The sequence below is a fragment of the Eulemur rufifrons genome, chromosome 16, assembly GCF_041146395.1.
Source record: "Eulemur rufifrons isolate Redbay chromosome 16, OSU_ERuf_1, whole genome shotgun sequence".
NCBI lineage: Eukaryota > Metazoa > Chordata > Mammalia > Primates > Lemuridae > Eulemur > Eulemur rufifrons.
Genome location: NC_090998.1, coordinates 34,840,180 through 34,862,286, shown reverse-complemented (window position 1 = coordinate 34,862,286; position 22,107 = coordinate 34,840,180). Strand labels below are relative to the sequence as shown.

At 36.3% G+C, this 22,107-nt stretch overlaps 1 protein-coding gene across 2 annotated transcripts in view; it reads left to right on the top strand.

Moving 5' to 3' along the window:
* Window positions 1–22,107, top strand: part of NELL2 (neural EGFL like 2) — a 314,905-nt gene that overhangs the window by 213,071 nt on the left and 79,727 nt on the right. For both annotated transcript variants that reach the window (XM_069489903.1, XM_069489905.1), the window contains 2 exons: window positions 10,530–10,652; window positions 14,017–14,112. In XM_069489903.1, the coding sequence (XP_069346004.1) occupies window positions 10,530–10,652; window positions 14,017–14,112 (219 nt within the window). The remainder of the gene's footprint in view (window positions 1–10,529; window positions 10,653–14,016; window positions 14,113–22,107) is intronic.

Genomic DNA, 22,107 nt, shown 5'->3' with positions numbered 1-22,107 from the left:
CCTAGGGTCATAATGAAAGCTTTAATGATGAGATGGTACCTTGATGATTAGTAAAAACAATGGTGTCTCACTAATAGCAAAATCAAGAGAGAAAAGGTGAGAAGGGGGAGAGGGTGGTGGCTGGGAGAGGAGATCATATGTTATGAAAAGTCATTCTGATAATGTTCTGGAGATGGATCAAACTGGAGGCAGTGGTGTCACCATGAGGCTATTGCACTAATCCAAACAAGAGCTAGTTAGTGCCCACATTTTGGCAGCTGCAGAGCAATGGGGATGGAGAAGGGGAGATGGAAATGAGAACTTTAAAGGAAGTAGAATTCAGGTGATGTGGTCCCCAGGTGGATGTGGTGGGTAAGAGGAAGGGAGGGAGGAGACCATGGTGACTCCCAGATTCCTTGTTTGGGAGGAAAAAAGGTTTAAGGATAGATTTAGCTACATATTTGTGTGTAGGTATGAAGTCTGAGATGTTCCCTCCTGAGGACCTGGATGTTTTTCTGTGAAATTGTTCATGGGGACACGTGCTGAGAATGAGGAGATGGACATGGAACAAGCATTTGAAGAGAAAGCAAGAGACGTGCGGCATTGCCACTCTAGAATACCTTGCATATTCTGCATAAGCAAGTCTCTACCTGTTTTGCATGTTAGATTGAGACACACTTTTTATAGTGATTGGTGCATTCTCTAACAGATATTCATTGGAGACCATTTTTGTGCTAGTCATTGCATTGGATGTTGTGGGTGAATGATGAATTAGACCTAAGGATTTACCATCTGGGTGGTTGTCCAATAGACAGATTTTGGATGTGGAGTGTTTGCTATCATTATCAACTGAGTAAATTCATTTTCTTAAGATGGTTGTTTTAAATCTTAACTTTTTAATTCTATTTTCTTCTTTGCCATAAAAACAAAACCAAAACACACAACAACAAAATCCCTAAACACAATAAATTGTCTTGTATCTATTCATCTCACCACCATCTTCTCAGTCATCCAGGTTAAGAACCTGAATTATCTAATGCCTTTCTTCCTCTTGGCCCAAATATTGATTCACATTGGAGCCCATCAGTTCTATGTCTAAATCTGCCCCTCTTTCTCCATCATTTTGTCCATTCTGCCTCAGACCCTCTATTCAACACAGTTCCATTCCACAAAAGCATAGGGGCTGGCACGTGTAAAATGAATAAGATGTGATTCTTGCCTTACAGGGATTTGAATCTTATGATTTTCGTGCTAACTTCCCAACTCTTCCTCCTATGTCCTGAAGTACTTCCTCATGCTGCACATACACGTTACTCAGCACAGTGCTTGGCACCAGTTTCTGTTGTCTTTGTCATTGCCGCTGCCCTTCTCTTCCCCCTCCTCCACTCCCTCTTCTATTTCGTCTGCCCTTCCCCTTCTCTTCCTCCTTATCCTTTTCCTTCTCCTCTTCTCAGTATTGCACAGACTCCTGTCTCAATTCTCTGTAATAATCTCAGTGAAAAGGAATAGAATAAAAGAAAGAGGGATTAAAAAGAAGGCGATGCTAACTTTCTAACATGAGAAGCCCACTTGGTCAAGGGAAGTTAGGCTCTCCTCATCTACACATTACTGTTAGATTAATTTTCTTAAAAATCAACTCTAATTTTTTCATGCCACCTTTTTACTACAGCTGGAAGTGGCTATTTATTGCTTACCAAATGAAATCATGTTGAATGCTGGATCCTACCAACACTTACTCCTTACTATTCCCTTTCAATCATCACCATCTGCCAGCTTAAGCACTTGATGGCCCTATTATACCCCATGCTTTTATCTTCTGCACCTGTGTTTTCTCCACGTGCAGGTGCAGTACTCTTTCCAATCCTTACCCTTTTCTGTTATAACCCTCCCTATCTTTCAAGACCCACCTGTTTGGCCTATTTCCTACCTAATGCTTTCCCAGACCCTTCAGTCAGTCCTCATCTCTTTGAGCTCTTTAAGCCTCATGAGATCTTTCTTTATAGGTTATAGTTTTTTAAAACACTGAAGATGATTTCTGGCTTTATGACTTCCTACTTCCTAGGATGTTGGAGAGGATACTAATTGCTCTAACAAAGCGCTGTATTCTCACTTGTAAAATAAGAATAATAATAGTACCTACCTGAATGGGCTTTTGTGAGGACTAAAAGGGGATACTGTATGTAAAACACTTCGCCTAGTGCTTTATAGGTGCAGTCCCCAACCCCCAGGCCACTGCCTGGTACCAGTCTGTGGCCTGTTAGGAAAACAAGGCCAGGAATCACCACCTGAGCTCCCCCTTTCTGCAAAACATCTCCCCCCACCCCTTGTCCGTGGAAAGATTGTCTTCCATGAAACCTTTTGCCAAAAGGATTGGGGACCACTGCTGCTTTATAGCATATAATAAGCACTTAAGTATTAACTACTGTCATTGTTACTATTATTTTTATAGCACAAAACAACATCTACAATATAGCATAGTTGTTATCTATTCATATCACCAATCCTCTCATAGTTCAAAAATTCCTTGAGATCCTAAATCTCAGACTATGCATCTTTGTATCCTCCAGAGCAGGAGGACCCATCGCAGAAACATCAAAATCATGTGTTGAGAAAACAAATGTAAATGATCTGGCTGATAGTTATAAGACTTTTGTTGTCCTACAATGTGTTCAGCCAAAGTTTATTTCATGAAACACAAAATGAAACAAAACCTCTTTTTTTCCATAAAATCAGAATTTGAATTACCTTGTGAAATTACTGTAAGGGTAGGGAGGAAATTTGAGTGTGCTTTGGTTGTTAAGATTCTTGATCAAATAAGGATTAGGAAAGGAAGCTGAGCACACCAGTGAAAAGATTAGAAGAAAATAAACCAAGCATGTCAAAGGAAGGAAATCTGAACACATTCCTAGTTGCCAAGCAAACTGAAGAATAACAAGAAGTCAGTATTGAATTGGTGTGGTCAGTGAACAAGAAACTTGAATAATGAATAAAAAATGCTTGGGTGTTAAAAATGAGTTTTAAAGGGTTTGTCACTGATACGGGCATTGAGCAAGTTTAAAGTATGATTTCGTGCAACCACTTTAATAGCATTAAAGTAGATTTCTGTTAAAATGAAATATATATCTGTTAAAAAAGACAGTAAATAAACTTTTTTCTGTATTATTAAGTGAGTAAGGTGATTATAAGAAGGAAAATGAAGAGTCATCGGTCAGTATGATAACAGGCATTTTGCCCTTCATGTAAACCATTGAAAGTAGTGGCATTTTGGAAGTCAGAAAAATGTCTAAATGTATGTGATTTCAGAAAAGATTATGAAAAGAGCAAACTCTGTAGGACGTTTAGATTTTCTCCACAGAATTAAAATTAAATGGAAAACAGGATATTATTTAGCTAACGGAAGCAAAAAAATTTTCACACTGAAGTAGATAAGTAACTAATATTTGAGTATCATTTGCCAGGGTCTTTACATTCATACGTTAAGTTTATTCTTCACAACAGCTCTCTGATACAGGTCTTAATTTCTTCATTTTAAACGTAGAAAATGTGACTTTCTCAGGGCCATAGAACTAGGATAGAATGACATCTCAAATCAAGTCTGTCTGGAGATTAGAATTTGTATTGTATCACCCTGCCTCCTTACTATTGCTCATTAAAGTAGTACATAATTCTCTCACTTTTTTCTACTTTATCTTTTAAATTTAGTTAGGGTTCTAGTACATTACAGTTAATCAAGGACATTTTAAATTGTCTAATGAATTATAAAACAATGTCTTCATATACCAGACTGCTAAGTATCTGTAAAGAGAAGGAAGGGAGGGAGAAGGAAGGAAGGAGTTCCACTTTTTTCTTATAGACCCCAAAACCATCTAGAAATTATGTTGTAATACAAAACATTGTTTATACTCAGTTTGTACTCATTTTGAGAAGATCTGCACTAGAATAATTATCTTGTAAAGGTACTAGGAAGCTGTGGACAAGTTCAGAAAATTTAATTTGATAGAATGGAGATGGTATATTTTATCTGAGGACACACAACTGTTGCCATTCTTTTTAGAGGAAAACAAGAGGTCTCAATATGGCAGATCTGTGGGCTGGTTATTCTGATGCTCTTCACAAACCAGTGCAGAGCGCTACGTATTTACTTCGGTCAGACACTTAATGAATGAAGCTTATGGATGAACTTCTGCAAAAACCATTAATATCTTAAGGCAAGCAATCTGGTCTACAGAAATATTAGAGGAAAATGACTAAGCAGCCATATGTTTTTTGAGATAAACCATCCCTCTAAATACATAGTTTTTTAGGTTTTCTTGTTTGTTTGTTTGAGACAGGGTCTCCTCTGTTGCCCAGCTAGAGTGCAGTGGTGTCATCATAGCTCACTGCAACCTCAAACTTCTGGGCTCAAGTGATTCTCCTGCCTTAGCTTTCCAAGTATCTGGAACTACAGGTGTGCACCACCGTGCCTGGTAAATTTTTCTATTTTTTGTAGAGACGGGGTCTCACTGTGTTGCTCAGGTTGGTCTTGAGCTCCTGGCCTCAAGTGTTCCTCCTACCTTGGCTTCCCAAAGTTCCGGGATTACAGGCGTGAGCCACCATGCCTGACCTACAGTTTGAGGCTGTTATTACAAGCTCCTCAAGACTAATTTGTGCCTCTCTATTGGTTTCCTGGCTCCAAGACTTATTTGGCCTTAAGCCTAAGGGAGCTTGTTCTCAGATTTCTAATAATCAGATAATAGTTAATACCAGAGCTAGGTTGTGCCTATGTTTAGGGCCACATCCAACCACAGTCTAAGAGAACTTACTCATTAAAATTTATATTCCAGCAAACACTTGGGGAAAATGAAGCAGCTTTCTTAGTGAAACTTACACTTGTATGTTACTATGGCTGCTGTTTTTCCAACATTTCTAGATTTGGATAGAAGAGTAGAAGATGCAATATCGACAATATATTTCTTATGGCTGGAGAAATACATCAGAGAAGAAGTTTCTGTGAGAGTAGTAGGCCAGCTATGAAGGTATATTATGTTCTGTTAGCAGAAGAGCAGAATCTAGTGTATAAAGGTGTCAGCCAAAGAATCTAGGATATTGCTGGTAAATGTTAAGCAGATTTTCCAGAAACAGTGGACAGTGTTACTAGGGCCTGACCACTGGTATCAGAGGAGAGGACTCTTGGACATTGGAGGTATATGTTTGCCAAACTGGTTTGATGTTGAACTTCAAGAGATTTTTAAGTTGAGGGAATTAGTGCTGGAGTCTAAGTTCAGTGAACTGGTTGCTTTGTTGTGCAGAGGTTTGAATGTGATCATAGTGTCGTCCTTTAAAAAAAAAAGAAAGAAAGAAAACTTCTTTAAACCTTGTGAAAATGTGGATTTTAGTATGAACAGAAAGTCACCTCAGTCCTTGGCTGTAGGAAGCTCTATCTATAACTGTAATAAGGCTCCTTTTGGCCAGTGTTAAAAAAATAGTAGAAAATACAATAAAGAGATGATAACTTCCTAATTGTGAAGCAAAAGAAGACTCCACATACAACAAAAAGACATTAAATTGTGTAAACATTTAAAAACCTCTGGATAATTACAAAGAACAAACTAGGATAAAAAAACCGATTGGGGAAAACACAAGCATTAAATATGTCAGACGACAGTATTGCATAGTAATCGGTAACCCGGATTTTGGAGTCAGATGTGATCCACAACTCCACTACTTACTAGGTGTGTGATCTTGAGCAAGCCACCTAACCTCTCCAAGCCAAGTTTAATTTTCTGTAAATAATGGTAATGTTTCTTAATTAATACAAGGGTTAAATAAGGTAAGGTGTGTTATAAAGTATGTGGCATTTAGTAAGCACTGAATTGTAGCTATGATTATTATAAATCATTCAGTTTTATTCAAATTTGTAAGAGCCTCAATATTCCAAAAACAAAAGAGGCCAAGTACACGGATGGTGTCTTAATTTAGAATCTGAACTTCCTGCCCACCTCCCAACATATGTAAAAAATATTATCCGTGTCAAATTCTTCATTCTTTGTAAAATCATTCCTGGATTCCCACCTAACCCAATCAGAAATGACTTCTTCCTCCCTTGATCTCTTACAACTCTCTGTAAACAGAGTTCACTTTTTTATTATTTCTCATAATGAAGCCATGTACTAAAGACATTTGTGTTTTTCTTTTATATTCGCAAGTAAACTATAAGCTTTTTGAAGTCAGCTATTTTTATAATCATCTTTTTATCCCAGGAACATCATAAACACAATAGACATGGAAGAAAGTGTATTTAATTAAATTTAAATGTAGATATGTTTAAATGATGAACTTTCACTCCTATTTTCTACAGTATTTGTGTTTTTTATCATATTGAAATTCTTGAATAGAACATGTGCTTTGTCGTATTGCATGCCTGTGTTGCAATCATAGTGAGGAAAGCTATGTGAATTGTAGAGTGGCTATTTTGTCTCTAGATAACATATTCATTCTGCAAACAGCTCAATTTAAGTCTCGGTGCATGTTATTATGACTGATGACACTGTTGGGTGTGGAGTCTTAAAAGGATATTAGCTACCTTAACCTACCCAGGTTAATTTAGGGATTAATTAGTGAAAGCAAAGTATTATTGTTATATGTAACGTCTCCATTTAGGTGAATCCAGTTGTGTATATTATTACTTTTTTTCCTTTTTACTATATTGAGCCTTGTCACTGTTATAAAATCAATTTTACATTGTATGTAGAGATGCACAGCAAAGAAATTATGGCCCACAGGCCAAATATTTCCTAGCAATCACTATAAGATTATGGATTCTATATAAAATGTCCTGTAATGATTGACACCCAAATTACTTGTGTTTAGTACTGTTGAGTGATGGTGTTTTCTTTCTATATGTTTATTTCTTCTTTACATTTCATTTAAATTTCAAATTCATAGACACAAAGAATGCTTAAATTAACCGTGCGCTAATATTTTTGATGAAGAAGAGTTAGAAACAGGTGCCTTTGGTTTCAATCCCAGCTGTTACTTGGCTTGTTATATCACATGAACAATGAAATCTTTAATGAGGACGTAAAGATAACATTGAGTCTTATGGATTGGATATTCTAAACTTCAGATCTGAATGTATGCCTTTCAATATATGTGAAATAAACCTTGGAATTCATTCATTATTACATCCTGACATGCTCTTCTCAAACTGTATAACATAGTATTGATTTAAATTTTATCTGAGAATCTTGCTCCCTATTTCACTTATTATATCTTGAAAATGTTGGAGGAAGTACTAAAATGGAGAAGTGCACTGGTGAGTTGATGGTGGAGTCCTGGGGGATGTGTGAGTCAGAGAAAGGGTAAGAAATTAACATTTGATCAAAACTGGATATGGGACAGCAATAATTAACTATTTATTGAGATGACTTTACAGAATATTTTCTCATTGCTTCATTTACATTCTGTCTTAAGGGCTATCAAATTAAAGTTAATTCTTCTGTGAGACTAGAGGCATTTTAAAGGCTTCCTCTAAGGTCACAGTTTAGTTGATAATTATAACTATAACCAACTTTAAGTAGTGTGGAAAAATGTAAAGTGGTGAGTGTAAAGGAACTAATATTTTCCATTTTCAAAATATGTCCTGCTACCTTAATGCATACTTGAAATATCCAAAATCAAATAAAACAACACTGTCGTGAACCCAGTGTAAAACACAGCTCAGGTTTTTAATATTTAATAGCGCTACACTTGGCATCTAATCTACAACTGAACAAATTGAGATTGGCTTGAATGATGGCAGAGGAAGTAGTTTTTCTCTTGCTTCAGTTATTTATACAATCATCCCATCATTTATTCAAGAAACATTCTTTAAATGCTGAAATGAGATACAAAGAGCAATACAAAATTCTTGTCTAAAAATTTACAATCCAGGTGGAGCTTTAAAGAATGGAGGACCAAGGAGAAGTAGGCAATTACAACAAAATAGAATAACAGAGCCTTCTATATAGTGCTGAGGAAAATAAACAGTAGCCCCTGCTCTGTAGGAGGGGAGACTAAGGTATCTTCACATAAACCATGACATTTTAGTGTAATCTTTAAAAATGGTGAGAGTTTTCCAGGAGAACCTGTAGGGAAGGAGACTTCAAACCTAGGGAATAATATGTGTAAAGGCACGGATGCATTTAAAACTGTCTTTAGGCCGGGCGCAGTGGCTCACGCCTGTAATCCTAGCACTCTGGGAGGCCGAGGAGGGTGGATTGTTTGAGCTCAGGAGTTCAAGACCAGCCTGAGCAAGATTGAGACCCTGTCTCTACTAAAAAAAAATAGAAAGAAATTATATGGACAACTAAAATATATATATAGAAAAAATTAGCCGGGCATGGTGGCACATACCTGTAGTCCCAGCTACTCGGGATGCTGAGGCAGGAGGATTGCTTGAGCCCAGGAGTTTGAGGGTGCTGTGAGCTAGGCTGATGGCCATGGCACTCTAGCCTGGGCAACAGAGACTCTGTCTCAAAAAAAAATAAACAAAAAAATAAAAACTGTCTTTACCGTTAAGTTGCTTAGAAGCACACTTACACTTCGGTAACCATGAGAGTTAAATGACAACAAAGGAAACAAGGTTCCAGGTTGTGTAATTATTTAACGTTTATTGAACATTATCGTACTGGGTGCTAAACTGAATCTTGTTAGGCCCTTCCTCTACCCAGTGAGTATGGTCTAATTAAGAAGACAACCAAGGCAGGGATTAAAACAGCATCAAATCAATCAGCAGCTGTCTTTAAAGGGCCTATGGCTGTCCATACAGAGATTTATAGATTAGCTGCAGCACTTTGACTTGCACTGGGAAGAAAATTGGCAGCAGGTGCAAACTTCAGAGAGTAAATTTATTTTGCTTCAGGCAGCAGAACCCAAAGGTAGGTGGGCTGCCTATTCTAGGGCCTCTGAAGTTTGATGGTGGTCCAAGGATAGCCCCAATTAGGAGACCTGTGTGTAATCCAGCTAAATTTTAAGCTACCAATAATATGCATGAATTTATAAAAACTGTGCAAACTATAAAAACTATGATACTAGATAATAAGGGTGGATGTTTTCACAATTTTGGGTTATTCAGCCAGGAATGTGGAAAATAAGATATCCATTCATGCAGTTCTGAAACCATAGTGATTGAAGTCTTTCTATCCTCTGAAGGGTTATTGGAAATAATCTCTAAGAGTTTTATTACAGGGATCTAGTTAAACCTATCACAACTTTGTGCTTGTATAGCATGAGACATAAACTTTTATAGCAAAATGTTAATCTTTATTTTTTAAAAAATAAAATACAGGGCATTGTATTTTAGTAGTTGAATTAAGTGATTTTAGTCTAACTTCAACTGTACATGCCAAAGACAATTTTTTTCAAAGTTAGATATATTACCATTATAATGTCTGGAATACAAAGAGTTCTAAAATGAAAAGCAAACATTTCTTTTGGCTTTCATGATTTACATCGTATGGAATTAATGGCTCAATCAATGTAAGTCATTAAAATATATATGTAATTTTAGGCCTAAATCATATTTATGTAAGAGACCAAGTAATAAGTAGTGCCACTGTAAGGATTTTAGATGGCTGAACTGTAATAATTTGTATGCATTTCCTCACGTATTTCATTTCCTACTCCTCTTGATTTTGGTGCTAGATGTTTGCTTTCTCATATTCACTGTATTTCATTCCTTACATTTACATTTTTGCTGAACACTGAGCTAGAATTCTGAAGTTACCTAATATTCTTGTGAACTTAGGCAGGCCACTTAAACGCTCTGAGCCACCATTGACTCATCTTTAAAACGGTGATAATGGTATCGGTTCTGCCTCTCTCACAGGGGTGCTGGGAGGATCAAATAAGTCAGTGCTTTCAAAAGCATCAAGTTCCAAGCAGTTAAAAGAAGTATCATATTGATTACATATTTTAAAGTTTGTATTTGAACATATTATAAAAGCAAGTTTGTCTTATTTAATAGAGGTGTGATACTTTCTTTGCAGAGGGAGGGAACTTAAGGAGGTCAAACATTCCCCCAACAGTTTGCCTAAGTATCTTTATGCCTGCAAGCCTGGATGCTAGTGTTAACTGCAGACACCCAACTCCTAGAACTTCAACTCCATTATCCTGCGGGTCATGACTCACAGAGCAATACAATTTCACATCCTTTCCTGTCACCACTTGCATGCTTCAGGGAAGAGTTAGGCGCCAGATTTATTTCATGAGAATAACTCACCAAATATTAACCACAGAGACTGTATACAGCTGACTTTGGAATCTACTTCTGAGAATTAATCCTCATCCTTCTCCTCCTTCCAATCATTGTCCAAATCCTTTTGTATTCAGTGTTTGTAGATGTGTAAACTATGTATGTACTTCACAAGGAGTATACAATACTTCAAAATCTGGGGCCTTCTTTAATTTATAATTTATTATGTCTGTAGTTGAAAGAATTGCCATGCAATAACCAAGATGCAGGTGCAGTTTAAAATATAATGTCTTTGAAAATATATCTTTGAGTAACAAAATTGTATTCCTCATTTCAGAACACGATGAGTGCATCACAAATCAGCACAACTGTGATGAAAATGCTTTATGCTTTAACACCGTCGGAGGACACAACTGTGTTTGCAAGCCAGGCTATACGGGCAATGGAACCACATGCAAAGGTAAAAGATTTAAATACCAACACCTCTTCTGTTATGTCTAATGCAATCCATCTACTTTGTATCCTGTTATGTACCTTCTGGGTCCTCCCCAAAGTCACTGAGAGCTTTGGTATGTGGTTGAGAGCCTTCCTCTCAGGTCTCGCCGTCCTCCTGGGTTACTTCAGTGTTTAAGTGGCCCACGCCTTTGACCTAATGTTCCTTGGCCTCAGTCACAGGGGTTTTCATCTCTACTCCTTTCTAGCGAACCATACCCATGACCACATCCTAGGCATTTTTGTCCAGAACTGCTCCATCTTTGAAATCTTAAACTTCAACATTTTATTGCCTAATCCCAAGTTCCTCTCCTTCCAGTTTGTTCATTCTGTTTCTTCTATGACTCTTGATCTTCAGTCTCTTTGAACCTTCCTTTGCATCCAGTTTACCAGTTCTCCCAGCTTCAGGTGTTTCTTTTTGAACCCAAACATGTGTATGTGTATCATGACAGCTATTTTTCTAGCAGCACCATCAACCCATTTATTATAGTGCCATACTCCACTGTGAAACACCTCCATTTGGGGTCAGTCTGTTCTTCTCTGCTCTCTTGTGAGCTGTTGGACACTACAGTAAAAGATGAATTCGCTGTGCACGTTGGGTCTCTCTATATGTTGTAGTTTCCCATTTTAGCTGGTTTGTCAATGCCAATTGATAATTCTTTTAAATGTCTTGTTGAGCTCGGATTTTCATTTCCATCAGAGAATAATCCAACTGTATTTCATCAATATCCATTAACTCACTTTTCCACCACTGTCCTCTTTTCCTTCATCAGATGATCTTACCTCCTATTTCACAAGGGAAATAAAGGACTATTTTGGAAACTCTACCAACTCCCATAGGATAAAGTTTATACTCCTTATTATGTCATGTGACTTGTCCAATTTAGGCATTTCAAGCTTCAAAACTGCCCATTCCTTAAATATACTGTGTCCTTTATCTCAGAGTTCACTGAAAGCAATTTGCTACAATACCGTGTATGTGGGAGGGAGGAAAAAGCAAGGAAATGCTGTTAACACAGCAGCTCATGAGCAGGGGCCTTAAAGGCCTGGTCTGCAACAATGCACTGGAGCCAGTATGGGTGGGCCAGAGGATTATTCCAGTTTTCAAAACTCAGTGGATACCTTTAGTGTAGGTCATTGTGTAAAAGGCCTTCTCATGTGGGGTTCAAATCCCACAAATATTTGCTTGAAAACACTAGACAAATCCTGATAAAAGCCAGACTTTTAGAGTCTACAGTGTAGTTCAGTTGTCCTTCTTTATCTGCAGTTTCACTTTTGATGGTTTTAGTTACCCATGGTCAACTGTGGTCTGAAAATATTAAATGGAAAATTCCAGAAATAAACGATTCATAAGTTTTAAATTCCACATCATTCATGAATCATCCTTTTGTCAAAGAAGACCCATGCTATCTATGCTACCTTCCCATTAATCACTTTGTAGCCATTTTGGTTATCAGATCAACTGTTGTCGAGTCACAGTGCTCAGATTCAAGGAACCCTTATTTTACTTAGTAATGGCCCCAAAGCACAACAGTAGTGATGCTGGCATGTTGTTATAATTGTTGTATTTTATTATTAGATATTGTTGTTAATCTCTTACTGTACCTAATTTATAAATTAAACTTTATCACAGATCTGTATCTATAGGAAAAAACATAGTATATATAGGGTTCTGTACTATCCACGGTTGTAGGAATCCTCTGGGGTCTTTATGCCCTGTGGATAAATGATGACCACTGTACAACTCAACCCTTAGGACTTCTTCCAAAGCATGTGGTGTTCTGAGAGTTTGGGCTTAAAGTTTCATCTGGGAGTCTTACAGCTGCTCTCTCTTATTTCTACTTTATTTTGATTTCTATTTAACATGAAGAATAAAGTTTGTAGGAAAAAGAACTCTTAAAATCATGAGTGGATGCAGACAGATAATTCTTATATTTGAAAAAAGGTGAAACATCAAGGATCTATAAATTACTTCTGGAAGTTAGGACTATAGATTCCTTCAATAAAGACTCTCCAATTCCTGTGTGTATTTCTGATGGGAATAGAAAAAAGCTGAGAGATAAGTAGTTTAGATGTAGGATCTGAATCATTGAATTCTATGCTGTATCAACAGACTGCAACCTAGAAAATTGCTCCAAGGAAAATATGTACATGGTCTGGTAGATGACTTATGACCTTTAAATTCTAAATTCCTTTGCAAATCCTTGCTGAGCTATATTGTTTTTGTATTTGTTTTGCCTAGGATGAAGGACCAAAGAACTTAGGACTTAAAACCAAAAAGCCAGATGACCTCTTTGTGCTCATCTTTTTAACTTAGCACTAGAATTTCAGATTTCTGTTTTATCACTCTGAGAAAATATATCCTACCTAAGTAGAGGAACACATAACAGAAAACTAGAGGAAAAACTTTTGCCCCAATGCCTGGAACAAGCTGGTCTAATTCATTCATGACGGACCTTGTCAGGCTGAGGAAGCAGCCCCTTAGTCTTACAGAGCCAAAGAATAAGCTGAAGTTGAAATAGAAGCTTCTAAGGAAGCTCCATCTCCTTCTCTTGTTTTATTCACCCCTTGTTTTGCTCACATGTCTTGTTTTTCTCTCCTTTTTTCTGTGCTTCTTTGAAGGCAGCACATCTCAAAAGATCACCCTTACAGTGTTTCAGACCTTGGTTCCTTTTCCTACTCACAGAAAAACTTTTCTCCTCATTCCTAAACGCACTCTGATATGCAATGTCTTTGCCCTAGATTCTGGATCCTGACCTGTCCTTGGCAGAGGACTGCAAGATGCTCCCAGAAGACCACTCTAGCAATTTTTTCTTACTGTTGGTTAATTCATCAGCAGGACTGGCTTAGAAATTTTTGAAGGATGGGGTACTTTTTTCTAATATTTCGGCAATTTGACCAGTATGTAAAATGGTCAGAGCCTCATGAGATTAAGTCATTTCCTGTCTCCTGGTCTTATTCTCTGCATAGTGGTTTGCCCCTCTAGGGTAGCTGCCATTTTTTAGGTTTATTTTCAAATTAGATTGTTACAATAACCTACAATCTGAGTTTTATAAATTTCTGTTGTGTAAAGTTACTGTTTTTTTTTTTTTAATTTCAGTATTTTATTTATGGGTGAAATATTTCTTGAACATTGGGAAGAGTATTGTTTTACATTACAAATTGTGTTGAAGTTTATTGCATATACGGAAAATGTATGAATATGAAATTATGATAGCTCTTATAATTTGATGTCCACATCTCCAAGGGAATGATGACAAGCTAGGTTTGGAGTTTATTAAACTACTTACTTCTAAAGTGCTAAAATCATGTATCTATCTGAATTATTTTAGCATTTTGCAAAGATGGCTGTAGGAATGGAGGAGCCTGCATTGCTGCTAATGTGTGTGCCTGCCCACAAGGCTTCACTGGACCCAGCTGTGAAACAGGTAAGAATATCATTTCATCTTCTAGAAAATGAATTTTTACGCCAATGCATAAAGTAATCCATGAGGAAAATAATGTTTCAAGTTTCAAGTGGGCTCTCAAAGCATGGAGCTATTAATAAGGAAGTGCTGGGAGGGAGGGGGTGGGAAGTTTCAGTGATGTGTATTCACTGGGTGATTCCCCAAAGTCACTCTAAAAGGCTTTTGCATCTATTTTAACTAGATGCATATTGAAGTTTTTCAGAAGAATGTGTGGAATTACCCAGGATTTCATGACTTCATCATTCATTTCACTCATTTGTAGCCCATTTTTCCTGGAATCTATATGACTATGTTAAAGCATATAGTTGAAGCTTATGGCCAACTCAGTGCCTAGAACACACTACCTCCTGCATCCACAGTTGTTAATTTTTAACAATTTTTTATCTGAACCATTTAGTATTCATTCCTTGTTGTTTATTTAGAAAATATTTAAAGTTTTCTGCTCCTTAATTATTCCTCATCCAAGTCTATTCTGAACTTACACTTTCTGATGGCTAGTAATACTAGAAACTTTAAAAATAATTTTTAAGGTAATGTATAATCTGTACATAACGTTATGACCCCAAAGTAAAATGTTCTGTCAGATGAAAAACAGATGTTGGGAATAAAAAAATGTGTTTTGAATATTAGGTCCTAATGAAAATTATGACAGTCATAGTTTTGGTTGCTTTTGGTTAAGTAGCTACCAGTAGCAGATAACCTCAGAGAGTCTGGTTCTTTTCCCTAAGTGAAAGCTGCTGCCACTGGTGATAGACAGTTGTCATTTGATATTGCTTTTCATAAATCTCAATTCAGTGCATTCTCTGCCTCTATTCCACTTGCAGAATCATCTGGTTTAATAAAAACACTAACTTATCAGAACGTGAGACAGAAAATGTTCTGCTGCATTTGGGAAGTGAACATTTTACTGACTGGATACTGCCACTGCACAGAAGGATGTTCACAAAAGGGTTGCATCACTAGATCATCATCTCTTTCTACAAGTACCTCTAAGTACTTGTAGACTAAGTACTTCAGTGACTAATTGATTTCAAAAGTATCTAATGGAAAATGCATACTGACTATCTTTGATATGTGGGACTCTTAAGGGAATTATTTCTTAAATCAGCAGCTCCCTAAATTTATCGTGCATATAAATCACCTATAGAGCTTATTAATTTGTTAAAAGTACAGATTTTTGGTAATTAACTCTCATAGGATTTACTAGATCAAAATCAGGCACCGCTAATGCAATGGTCTTTCAATATTTCTATCCCATGAAATCCACTGGTTCACCCATACACGTCAAGGTGCTCTGTGGACCTCCTGTACATCAACACCTGTGGTGACCAGGTTTCCTGAATACAGTATTTTGTGCTACTTAGGGTGCAGAACCTGGATATGGAAATACTGGCTTTTTCAGGACATTTCAGTGGTATGAGGATAATAGTGTGGAATTTTGAAATAAAGATTACACCAGAAAATCTGGGATGAATAATGGCCATGCCCAATCCTGCATATCGTTCTTCCACTAGGAAAAATGTCATGAGATTGTGAAAATCTGGAATGGCATAAAATTAATTTTAGCAATGTAATATTTAAGACTGGAGTTAAAAATACCCCGGCAGAATATGTAGCTCTCTCTATTTAATTATCCTTGAACTTTTAGTCTGTGAGAAGATAATTCCAGACTGACTCTAAGTAGCTGTCTGTAGCAGCCAAGGGCTCTGAGAACAGATGCGGGCTTAAAATCTGATTCTACTGTTTACTTGTTATGTGGCCTTGGGCGAGTTACTTAACTTCTCAGTGTCTTGCACCCTTTATACATCACCTTACTCTTCACAACTCTCTTCCAAGGCACCTGCTATCTCCATTTACATACAAAAATATTGGGTTTCAGAATGATTAATTTTTTTCCCTAAAGTCAGAGTTAGAAGCTGAATACAAAGGTCTTTCTACTCTCAGACCCAGGCTTTTTATCCAGTGCATCCCAGTATGTTTCTTAGAGGACCTTAAATCCAAAGACCCCAAACTGAACTCATCCTCTCCTGTATGACTGGTGCCTCCTCCCCTCTTTCCCTCTTCCACCAAAACCTGATTCTTCACTTCTGTTCTTTATTTCAGTGAATGGTAGCTTTATCCACCAAGTTTTCTAGGCTGGTCATCAGGAAGTCATCTCCTTCTTGTCCTCTTTCACATACAGTCAAATCCTTTTGATTCCATGTTTTACAAGGGTCCCTTTCTTTTCATTCTGGCCAGGACACTATAGTTATTCAGGGCTTTCAGGTTTGTGTCTCTCTAGTCCAATATTCCAAAATATCAGAGCACAAATCTGATCATATCTCTCCATACTGAAGAAAACTTTGGTGTCCCTAATCGCCCTCAGGATAAAGGCCATGTTTTAAACATGGTATATAAGATACTTCAAGACATGGTCCCTGCTTTTCCACTCAGATTCACCCTCTTGTTCGTCTGCCCTGTCGCCTCTTTCCCACCCCAGGCACTCAGCTTCGTGAGGGCACAGGGCGTATCTTGTTCACCTTTGTATCTGCAAGACATAGTTCAAGCCCTGCATCTTGGGAGGTGTTCCATAAATACTTGGTGAATAAATAAATGCATAAATGAGTGATCAATTAGATGATGAGGAAAAAGACGGTGGGGTTGTTTCCATATTTGCTAGACTTTTTTGAATGTTAGTTTAAAGAGATCCTCAGGGTTTTCTGATCCTGTACTCTCATATGGCAGATGAGGTAATTAAGGCACAGAAAGGTGACAGAACTTACATAGGTGTTTTATTATAGATCCAAATCTGCAATCTAGAATTTAGGCCTTTTCATTTCTAGTCCAGTGTTTCTTTTTTCCTTCCTTCTTCTCTCCCTCTGCCCTTCCCTTTCTTTCTTTTTTTCTATGCCATGCTGTTTGCCCAGGATTCATCATACTGTCGTTCTTCATCAAGTCTGTGCTTTTTGCTATGCCCCGCTTTCAACCGCCAAATAATCCAGTTTGTTGCCTTTAACAGTGAAGACTGGGCAGTTGTTCTTTTCCAAGGTAAGGAAAACATACAGATTGTCAAGATTTCTAAGAATAGGAATGGCCTAAATTTAGCCTGCTGGAACTGAATGCTGCCTGGTAGCTTAGAAAGGAGATTGATCCATGGCCCCAGTGGCCATCTTTTGAGTTCTCACAGTGGAATCACTGAGGGTGAAGTAATAGGATTTACTTGTTTTTTGAAAGACAGTCTTAATGTGCATGACATCTACCAACTTTGTTCCTTTAGTTGAGAAGATCTCTCTTGCACCTCCCTCCCCTCATTTATTTAATCTATTTCTGCATCATGTATATCTAAGTAGAAGTGGTTGAATTCATTTACCAGCTTCACAAAGGGGCTATGTGTATGCTTTTTACTAAGTGAAATTAATTTTTCATGGACTTCTATTTTAGCCATTGTGTAAAATCACCCACATGTACAGCATAATTTCATTTTTAATTAAATATCCTAACATTCCATCAGGTGTTTAACTTGGATTTAGCAGAGTGATTATTTCTTGGGCTAACTCAATAAAATGTATTAGAAATCTATGTGCTGAGGTTTACAGCTCTATCACTGCCATGCTGTATTCATCACACAACTGCTAAACCTCAGCAAACATGTGTCTGATGATCTAATTAATATGCAAAGCTGTCTTATTATTACTAAAAGTAAATCTTTCAGTAATGATTTAAAGCATAACTCTAAAAGATTTTACAGTCCCCTCTAAGCAACTACTGACTTAAATCAATTTAAAATGTTTATAACTGGGAAAAAGTTGGTAACAAATGGCAAAGCTGAAAAAAAAAATGCTGCAATATCAAAGAGGAGATCAGACATGTTGATGATAAATGCTTCTTTTTTTCCTGCATGTAAAATAATGGATTTCTTAGCCATTGATCAAAACATGAGATAAGATTTTAATTATTTTTAGTGAGTAGTTAAATGAATATAATTTAAGTTGCATTCCTAAGTGTTTGTAGCTTTTTAATGTATTTTGTTTCAAAATGACAAAAATGAAGCATGAGGCATTATATGAGTATTGCTTTACTTCAAAAGGATTGAGGTTGGTTAAGTTTTAAAAATTTACCTTATTACTGTTATAGATAGTAGAAATCCTTTTATTTAAGCAAAAAGTTATTTTGCTAATAGTATGTACAGTTAGCATTTATTATTACTGTCAAACTATTAAGTTTCCTGATATTGTTAAATTAGCACATTTTCATTATAAAAGATATATGTTAATTTAGTTTCATGATCACTTTTTTTTTTTTTTGAGACAGAGTATTGCTCTGCCACCCCAGCTAAAGTGCAGTGGCATCATCATAGCTCACTGCAACCTCTAATACCTGGGTTCAAGTGATCCTCCTGTCTCAGCCTCCTGATTAGCTGGGACTACGGGCATGCAACCACCAAACCCGGCTAATTTTTTCTATTTTTAGTAGAGAGAGGGTCTCAGTCTTGCTCAGGCTGGTTTCAAACTCCTGACCTCAAGCAGTCCTCCTGCCTTGGCCTCCCAGAGGGCTAGGACTATAGGCATGAGCCACTGTAGCGGGCCACTTTGGTTTTTTGTTGTTTTTTTTTTAAGGCATGATTTTCAGAAGGTTGCATCAATTTATATCATTTACATAGGAGGACTGAAAAAATTTAGAAGCAAGAAAAAATTCTCAAAACATTTCTGACATAGCTTACCTTTTCTTGCCAAAACGACTCAGTGGAAATCCATTATCATAACATTTATCCTTTTGTGGGAGAAGAGGATAATTTGAGATAACTTGATAAATAGCTAAAAAAAGAAAAACTTTAGATAAATGCATACCTTTGCATTACCAATAATGATGGCCTGTTTTTTGGTATTTTAAATTTATTATACTCTAGCTAAACACTTACAAACTTCATATTAAAGAAACACTAAATAAATTATATTGCAATAAAGGAAATTTGGGATGAAGGAAGCTTTGCTTCTGTTCCTTTACTGTCTTTATTAAAGTAAAGTATTTCTGGATCTGAATTTCTTAAGGGAAGAGATGCAAAGCTGACCATTGGGTGCCGTTGTAACGTGGGCACATAGCCCTGGGGGGGAATCTGTTAATCTGCCTAAGAAGGAATCTATACTCATACTTGCTGAGACACATCTGATATTGAAGCTCAGTTTCTAATGATAAAAGCGATTAAATTACATTTGATGCATGAATGTGTATTAATGAACTTTGTGTAAATTGGGGGTTTATATCCCAATAGTACTTTTCCTGTTATAAAATGAAAAAATAAAAATAAAAAAGAAACACTCTCACCAAAGGCTGTTTGGCCATACACTGGGTGAGTTAACATAGGTATTTAAGACATATATTCTCTGTATGTTGGTGATCCTTAACCTCTTTTAAATAAGATTTTAATTGCTTAATGTTATGCCAAACCCTGGTCCTCTTTAAAGAATTTAACATAGTGGTCAAGAACACAAAAATTGAAGAGGGAGACATTGGCCTGAGTATTAGCTCTACTGCTGACTGGTGTGTGACCCTTTTCATGTTATTTCATTTTTCTATGCCTTAATTTGCACATGTATAAAATAAAAAAAAGATGATACAGTCTCATGGGTTGTTCTGCACATTAAACGAAGTAAGACACGTGCATCATCTTGGGTACTTGGTAAGAACTCTATAAATGATACCTGATATGATTATATTATAAATTGTAAGTTAATTTATAAGTAAAATTTTATATACAGTACTATTTTGAGATTTTTGGACATCCTTGAGTTAGCTAAAGATATCCTGAGATGTTATAAAAGAAAGGTTAAGAATAATAAGTATTTCTAGTTTTCTTGGTTCATTCATAAGCCATTTTTAAGTATAATTTTACTATACTTCAGTAGTTTAAAATGTTTAATTTAGCAATTTGCATTATTTACATTTACTTAAAAGTTGTTTTATCAATGTTCTAATGCAAATCTCTAAAAATGAACGTTTTATGGAAATCTAAGTCTTCATATTATTCAAAAAGCAGTTAAGCATTCTCAGTGTTAAATCTCAAAGTCATTCTTCCAAGTCCTTCAGGTTAATTGGAAAAAATCTTACTCTTTCTATGTATCAGTCATGTATAATAGATAACAACTATGATGGGGAAATTTTTCAGACTCTTTTATTGTAAGGCCTACCTAATTAACACTGGAAATGAGGACACATCATGGAATTAATGTAAGGGGAAAAAATAGCATTCAAGCTGTTAGAGAGCAGTGCTCCAAGAAAAAAAGCCAAGTGGAATCATTTGGGAATTTGGAAAAGATCTCCACTTTTACTTTAAAAATATTGATTATTTTTTCAGTGCATCACTTTGTACATTAACTTGCATTTTGCCTTTGAATTTCTAGAATCCCTATCTCCTCTATTTTTTTTATTTGAAGCAAATCAAATAATGTCACTTTTTACATTTTTGTTTAATTATGTTTTAAAATTAATTAACTAAGTACTTCATTAATATTTTGAATAAGCAGTGTATATCCATGGTATAAAATTTAGAAGTACAAAGAACATATACTGAAAAGTAAATCTCCTTTATAGCCCTTACCAAAACATTGCTTTTTTCCTTTAACAATATATCCTAGCATTCATACCATAGATAAGACCTCAGCAGACAGAGTGGAAATAGAGTTCAAATAGGAAAGGCAAGGCCTGCCTGCTGCCACTCAGATAGTAGACTTTTAATTTGTAAAAGTCTGTGGTTGCCAGCAAGAATACCCATCATAATTATAGATAAGATCTTTCTCTTCGTTTGGATACACCCATATGTTGGCTGGAAATGTTCTGTAATTTTTCATTCATAAATTCTAAATGTTTTTTTACACAGATAAGCTGAAGAATTTCTATTCATTAGAAGTATGATAGGGAGAGGTACAGATTTGATATCCTAGAGAAACTTTAGCAAGGGATAGACAACAACCTGTTTGGGGACTTAGTCTTCTCTAATTGAAAATATATCCAGAATGCAGCATTTTATTTATACTAACATTATTTTTTGTTTGTTTCTTGCATTCTATTTCTCCCTTTTTGTTTCATTTGTTTCTTTTTGATGGGCATACTTTAGTACTCGCTTAGAATGGGTCTACCAGTGTCAGACCCTTAGGTGGAGAACTCTAGGTTTTCTCCAAGCACTATGAAGGCAGTATTCCATTGTTTTGGGGCTTCTGAGGTTTCTGTTCAGAAGTCTGCTTTCAATTGTAGTTAATTTGAGAATACTGTCTTTTTCTCTCTAACTGCTTTTAAGATCCCCTTTTCCTTGGGATATGTGGCTTCAAAGTATTGTGCCTGGGTATGAATTTATTTTTATTTATCTTGCTTGGAGCTCTGTTAAATGATTGAATCTGATGAGTCATCTCTTTCCTCAATTTTGGAAAACACTCAATCTTTATCTCCTTAAATATTATGGCTTCCTTCCCATTCTCTTTATTCTCTCTCCTAGACTTCCTGCTGGATATATATTGGCTCTTGTCTTTTCTGTATTTCTTCACTTTCTTTTGTATTTTCCTTCCCTTTATCTCTCAGTGCTGTGCCTTTGGTAATTTCTTCTTATCTCTCCTCCAGTGTATCAGTTAATTTCTCAGCTTTGTCCAATCCTTTGTTAAGTTTATCCATTGAACTTTTAAAATTTCAATAACTTATAAATTTCTGGAAGTTCGCTTGTTCATATCTTTTGGTTCTTTTTTTCCTTCTTGTTCTTTTCTTGTGGTTTTGAATTCTTTTATGTCTTAACAATTTAAACACCTTACATTACATTATAATCTTTATGACAATACTCTATTGTCTGAAGTTCAAGGGAATCTAAATCTATCTTTTACTGTGTTTGCTGACTCTTGCTCATGATGGAGTCTTTCCTCGTGTGTGTGTGTGTGTGTGTGTGTGTGGTACTTTTGATGTCTCATCTTATTATCTTCATTTAAGCTTTACCTGTGA